Genomic DNA, 6,151 nt, shown 5'->3' with positions numbered 1-6,151 from the left:
TCCCTCTGCCTCCTTTTGCCTCCTCTCTCCCTCTGCCTCCTTTTGCCTCCTCTCTCCCTCTGCCTCCTTTTGCCTCCTCTCTCCCTCTGCCCTCCTTTTTTCCCCCCCTTTCTCCACACTACTTTTCATACAAAGGACTCCCAACTGCCGTGAATGTATTTGTGGTGATTCCCTCCCTCCCCTCTTTTGCTCAGTGCAAGCCCCTGGCACATTGCTGCCTGTTTCAGCTTCATTCCAACAGCAGAACCAGCAGGCACTGACAGGCTTCTGCCTGAAACCCTCAATAAATAGAGGGCTGGGACGTGAGGAGAGCTCTCACTTGCTGACCATGAACCTTTGCTGGCCTCCCAGAGCTGGAGCCTGCTCCTGAGCCCCAGCGAGGCTGCCCTCAGGAGCAGCTCTGCTCATTGCTTGCTCCCTGGGGTGTTTTTGGAGCTCAGAACAAAACAGCACTGCCAGAATCAGCCTTAGGACAATAAATAGGTTGTTATTTTACAAGCTCATCACCCCTTGGCTTCACACCCTTGTAAACAGAAAGACTGAGGTATTTAGAAGTAATAAATAAGCAATCCAGCTGCTTTTAACCCCCAACCCCTCCCCAAACCTGTTAAATACAAAGCAGTGCTGGAAGATATTGACCTTAAAATAACTTAAAACCTCTTGTGTGCTCCTCCAGCCTGAAGTGAGTACTGAATAACCCAGCAGGATGGTGGTGGGGAAGGTGCCAGACCCTGTGTGTGTGTGTGTGTGTGTGTGTGGGGAGGGTCTTCAATTCTTCCTCTTCATCATCAAATACTCTTCAATGTAGTTGATGAAGATGTCAAACTCTCCCATGGCCTTGTAGATTCCATGCTCATCATCATCTGCAAGGGAAAACCAAGGCCCTTTAGGGGGGGTTGCATGTGATGGGGTGAGTGCTAACCAGGTGGCCCACAGAAGTGGGAGGTGGTCCCAACCCTGCAACCATTCCAGGTGAGGCTGCTGGGGGCTCTGAGCAACCTTCTCTGTCGTAGAATCAATAAGGTTGGAAAAGACCTCAGAGATCATCAAGTCCACCTCTCACCCAACATCATCTGATCAACTAAACCATGGCACCAAGGGCCTCATCCAGGCTCTGCCTAAACACCTCCAGGGATGGGGAACTCCACCACCCTCCCTGGGCAGCACATCCCAATGGCCAACCTCTCTTGCTGGGAAGAACTTCTTCCTAACATCCAGCCTAAACCTCCCCTGGCACAGCTTGAGACTGTGTCCTCTTGTTCTGGTGCTCCTTGCCTGGGAGAAGAGACCAACCCCCCACCTGGCTCCAACCTCCCTTCAGGTAGTTCTAGAGAGCAATGAGGTCTCCCCTGTGCCTCCTCATTCTCCAGGCTAAGCAACCCCAGCTCCCTCAGCCTCTCCTCTGGTGGCTGATGTCCATGCTGACTGCAGCAGGCTTGGACTGGATGAGCTTTTAAAAGGCCTCAACCTGTGCCAGGGGAAGGTTTAGCCTGGAGATTAGGAACAATTTCTTGACTGCCAGATGTGGTCAGGGAGTGGAGCAGGCTGCCCAGGGAGGTGATGCAGTCACCATCCCTGGAGGGGTCCAAGAAATGTGTGGATATGGCACTTAGGGACATGCTGTGATGGCCATGGTGGGGTTGGTCTGATGGTTGGACTTGAATGCCCTTAGAGGTCTTTCCCAACCAGAACAATTCCATGATTCTATACTCTCGTTCCCACCACCACCTCCAGCTTCTCTGCACAACCCACCAGCTGCTCCCTCTGCATTTCTCTGCCCTCAGGGGTTCACTCAGGAGCTCTTTTGCACTGTTCTAAAGCTGGAAGCAGCAGCAAGATCCTCAGCCTTGCCCTGGGCTCCTCCCAGGCTCAGCCCAGCCGTGGCAGCAGGGACCTCACCTTGTCGAAGGTCTCCTTGATGTGCCTTAGGGTTTTGCTTCTCTTCTCACACGTGAAGAATCTGTGCTGCAAAGGGACAAGGCCAACAGCTTCAACCACAGCAGTTTCCTCCCTGGGGTGTGCAGCAGTGGCTCTCCCTTCCTCCTTGCCTCTTGTCATTGCTGCACCTCTGCTCTCCACCTTCCCCACCGGCCATGGGGGGGCAGCAGCTGTGGCTGCTTTGCACCATGGCCTGTGGCAAGGAGCTCAGCTTGAACTGAGAGTGGACCCTGAGCCCTTCCCAGCCCTGTGGCCCTTGCTGCTGGCCCCAGGGCGAGGGCAGCCCTGTAGTGCCTTCACTGCCAGGAGCTGTCACTTGACCTAAGGACAAAAAACTTCCTTGTGAGGGTGCTGGGGGGCCTGGAGCAGGCTGCCCAGGGAGGTTGTGGAGTCTCCCCCAGAGAGATTCCAACCCTCCCCTGGCCCCTTGTGCTCCTGGGCAAGCTGCTGTGGGTGCTCTCTGCCTGGGGCAGGGCTGTGTGACTCAGCCTGGGGTAGGTGGTGGGGTCACAACCACAGCAGATGTGGGTTTGGGAGGCATCAGCTCAGTGCCAAGCTGCTCCATCACCCAGGTAAGGGTTGGACACTCCAAGCTCCCTCCCCCCTCTCTCTCTTCCTCAGACCTTGTGGGGTGGAATTTGCTGCAACTAAGAGATGCTCCTGAGCAGAGCCCCAGAACCATCATTATTTAACCAGAGGAAGCCTGGAGAGCAGGAGCTAGGAGCAGGGCTGCCCAGGGAGGTTGTGGAGTCTCCTTCTCTGCAGAGCTTCCAAACCCTCCCTGGCCACTGTGCTCCTGGGCAAGCTGCTGTGGGTGCCCTGCTGGGGCAGGGGGGGGTTGGAGTGGGTGATCTCCAGAGGTCCTTTCCGACCCTCATCATGCTGGGGATGCTGTGAGTTCAGCCTCTTTGGTGTTAAAAAAAACCCAAGAGAGTCATTTGAAGACCTCAGGAGAGGAACCTGCCCAGCTTGGAGCACTGAGGTGGTTCTTCACGGCCACACAAGCAGGGAGGGGAGAGTGGGGGAGGCAGGGAGGGGAGAGGGGGGAGAGGCAGGGAGGGGAGAGTGGGGGAGGCAGGGGAGGGGAGAGTGGGGGAGGCAGGGAGGGGAGAGTGGGGGAGGCAGGGAGGGGAGAGGGGGAGAGGCAGGGAGGGGAGAGTGGGGGGAGGCAGGGAGGGGAGAGTGGGGGAGGCAGGGAGGGGAGAGTGGGGAGGCAGGGAGGGGAGAGTGGGGGAGGCAGGGAGGGGGAGAGTGGGTGAAGCATGAAGTGCCTTTAATCCCAAGGTGTCTTTTCCAGCCTTCACCATTCTGTGACTCTGTGAACCCCCATCCTTATGGGATCTGCCAGCCCCTGCCAGCCCAGAGCCCTGCTCCCCTGCACCATCCCAGCACCCATGGTCCTGTTCCCTGGGAGAGCCTCTTCCCTCTCCCAGCCCTGCCTGCTTCCCTGGAAGTGGTCCTGCCTCCCCCCAGCACTGATTTCATCCCCCCCACGACGCTGAGCCCCACTCACACAACGTCTTATTGTCATCTTCAGGCTCAGCAGCAGGTTGCCCAGGTCTCCCATGCTCTGCTGATGGTCTGTGCTGGTCCTCATGGCACTGGGCAGGACCTCCTCCATGTAGAACCTCATCATCTCCGACACTGACTGGCAGCCAAAGGTCCCCTGGGGTGAGAGGAGGTAACCAATGTGGGGTTGGGCCACCAGCACTCGTGGCTGGGGGTTCTTAACAATCAGAATCGTGGTGCTGGTGGTCAGGGTTAGAACCACCCCCTGCAGCTGCAGTGCTGGGGTGGGAACCATCCTTGTGTCACATGAGGACAGGTCCTAAGCTCCAATCTGCCTCTTGGATTGCAAAGCACTGCCCAAGGGGTGAAGGAAGGACTTGGGAGGGAAGGATAACTCTTACCTTGAATTCATCCAGCAGGTCAGGGCTGAGCAGCTGGACGCTGAGTTCATCATCTTTGGATTGCTGCAGGAGGATGCAACAGAGAGGTGAGCCTGGAGAGGCAGGCAGCACTGCCTCCCCTTGGCCTCAGCACACCCTCCCAGGGCTCCTTGGCTTTCTTGGTCTGACTGGTGGGAAGGCAAAGAGCTCCCAGCACAGGACAGTGACACCAGGCACAGGGGTCCCCAGTCCTTTGGTCCATAAGCTCCCAGCACAGCCACCCTCGGGTGGAGGCAGCCAGAAAGGGAAGTCACAAACTTCAGCAGCAGCGATTCTGTGGATGTGAAACCCCTCCCAGTGCTGCAGGGCGTTGGTGTGAGAGGGCAGATGCCACCCCCACAGCCCAGCAGAGAGCTGCTGACAGCCTCTGGAAGTGAGGAATCCAGCCCAGGCTGGCTGCCCCTCTGCTCCCCAGGGCAGGAGGGTTTAACCCCCCTGCAGATGTCTGTCCCTGTGGTGCTTCTGTTGCGCCATCAGCTCTGGAAGAGCACAGTGGCAGGCTGGCAGCAGCCAAAGCTTCACCCCATGGCACCAAGGTGCTTAAAAAGGTTCCCAGAGAGGTTTAAATGATTCCTTCCCAACCCCAACTGGGAGTCTGACAGCAAGCTTTGACTCCAAACCCCTTGGCTGTGCTCTTTGGGTCCCAAAGGCAAGCTGTGATGGAGCCTGGAGCATCATCCTGTCTGATTGCTTCAAATAGGTTGGACTTGATGATCTCTGAGGTCTTCTCCAACCTCATTGATTCTATGGGTCTATGAAAACAGCGACAGAGATGTCACCAAGCATCTCTGTCAGCACTGCTGCAATGCCAAAGGCTCTGGGTAGCCTCTCCTGCAGCTTCCAGCAGCCCCCAGGATCCCCACTGAGCTGCCATGCAGAGCAAGTGGCCTTCCCCAGGTAGCCTGTAGCACTTCTCCAGCCCAGAAATCCCCAGGGCCAGGCTGGGGTGGCTCTTTCAAATGACCCAAAAGAGAAGCCTGCAGCAACAAAATGAATTTCCCTTTTTATGCAGCCACTGACTTCAGCAGGGCTGGAGCTGCTGCCCTGAAGAAGGGACAACTTCCTTCCTGGGAACCCAGGGGACGATCTGCTCTGCAGCACTTAGGGGGAAGTCTGGCTAGAAAGGGTCATGATGAAACCTCTTGAGTCCAGAACTAGGAAGGGAGAGGCCGTGCAGGTTGTCTCCCAGGCAGCAGTGACACTGAGCTGCCCTTGCTCACCCTCAGCACAACGCAGCACCGAAGCCTTTCGCTGCCAGGAGGAAGCTCTCCTGCCCCCTCCCCGCTCCAGAGCTCTGAGCTTTCAACAAGAGAAGCAGCCAAAGGAGAAGAGGAAGAAGAGCCCAGCAGAGTTCTACTTACAAAATAGTCCTTGATTTCCTCAAACTTGCTCCTCAGCTCTTTGAGCCTTGCAGGCAGGAGCTCAGAGAAGTGGAGGCAGCTGGGCTCAGGGGCTGAGCCCCCGGCCGGCAGGGTGCAGGCAGCCAGCAGCAGCAGCAGCAGCAGGGCTGGGTGGCTCGGCATGGCGCGGCAGCAGCTTGGCTCTCCCCTGGCTCCGGCTGAATTCTCACGGGAGGGGGCTCAGGAGCCGATCTGCAGCCTTCACCTTGCTGCAGCCCCTCATTTATACTCTCAAAACATCACTCTGTTTCCTCTCCCCATTTCCTGGGGAGCAATATTGGGGTTTTAAGTCATTCATTAAACACAAATGTCACTTGGGTTTCCCGTCAACTTGGTTTCCTGTTCTCTTGTGACCCCCCTCCTCTCCTCACACCCCATCAAGTCTTTTGTGCTTAGACTCTGCATTTTTCCTTCCCCCCCTCCTCCCCTCTCTCTCTCTCTTCTATTTTTTTTTCCTTTCCTCCTTGCTTGCTTCTTGTAAATTTTGCCTGTGGCTGGAGAAGGAGAAGCAAAGCAGCAGAGGTGCTGTGTCAGGTTGCCTCTGCATTCTCACAGCTGATTTTACTTCATGCCCTGTCAGAGGGGAAACAACAACAACAACAACAACAAACCTCCCATCAAGCCTCCACTTAGAGGAGGAGGAGAGGCTGAGGGAGCTGGGCTTGCTTAGCCTGGAGAAGAGGAGGCTCAGGGGAGGTTTAGGCTGGAGGTGAGGAGAAGGTTCTTCCCAGCAAGAGAGATTGGCCCTGGGGATGTGCTGCCCATGGATGTGGTGGAGTCCCCATCCCTGGAGGTGTTCAAGAGGGGATTGGATGTGGGACTTGGAGCCATGGTTTGGTTGTCAGGAGGAGTTGGGTGACAGGT

The 6,151-nt window shown here is 56.5% G+C and overlaps 1 protein-coding gene across 1 annotated transcript; it reads right to left on the bottom strand.

The window, feature by feature from the left end:
• Positions 1 to 460: 460 nt before the first annotated feature.
• Positions 461 to 5,410, bottom strand: IL10 (interleukin 10). The gene is made up of 5 exons (XM_068159647.1): positions 5,249 to 5,410; positions 3,849 to 3,911; positions 3,452 to 3,604; positions 1,896 to 1,965; positions 461 to 857 (listed from the first exon to the last, which is right to left on the bottom strand). Exons 1-5 carry the CDS (start codon positions 5,408 to 5,410, stop codon positions 769 to 771), a joined length of 537 nt encoding a protein of 178 aa, XP_068015748.1. The 3' UTR covers positions 461 to 768.
• Positions 5,411 to 6,151: the final 741 nt, after the last annotated feature.

This window comes from Melanerpes formicivorus, unplaced genomic scaffold (assembly GCF_026170545.1).
Source record: "Melanerpes formicivorus ecotype bairdi unplaced genomic scaffold, bMelFor1.0.p_v2 SCAF_46, whole genome shotgun sequence".
NCBI lineage: Eukaryota > Metazoa > Chordata > Aves > Piciformes > Picidae > Melanerpes > Melanerpes formicivorus.
Note: the sequence above shows the minus strand (reverse complement) of the source record. Positions and strands in the feature narration are given on the sequence as shown.

Coding starts and splice junctions, on each gene's coding strand:
- IL10 (XM_068159647.1), bottom strand. CDS start 5,410: ATGCCGAGCCACCCAGCCCTGCTGCTGCTGCTGCTGCTGGCTGCCTGC. Junction 3,605..3,848: donor ACCTGCTGGATGAATTCAAG/GTAAGAGTTATC, acceptor CTCTCACCCCAG/GGGACCTTTGGCTGCCAGTC. Junction 858..1,895: donor GGAGACCTTCGACAAGGTGA/GGTCCCTGCTGC, acceptor TTGCAGATGATG/ATGAGCATGGAATCTACAAG.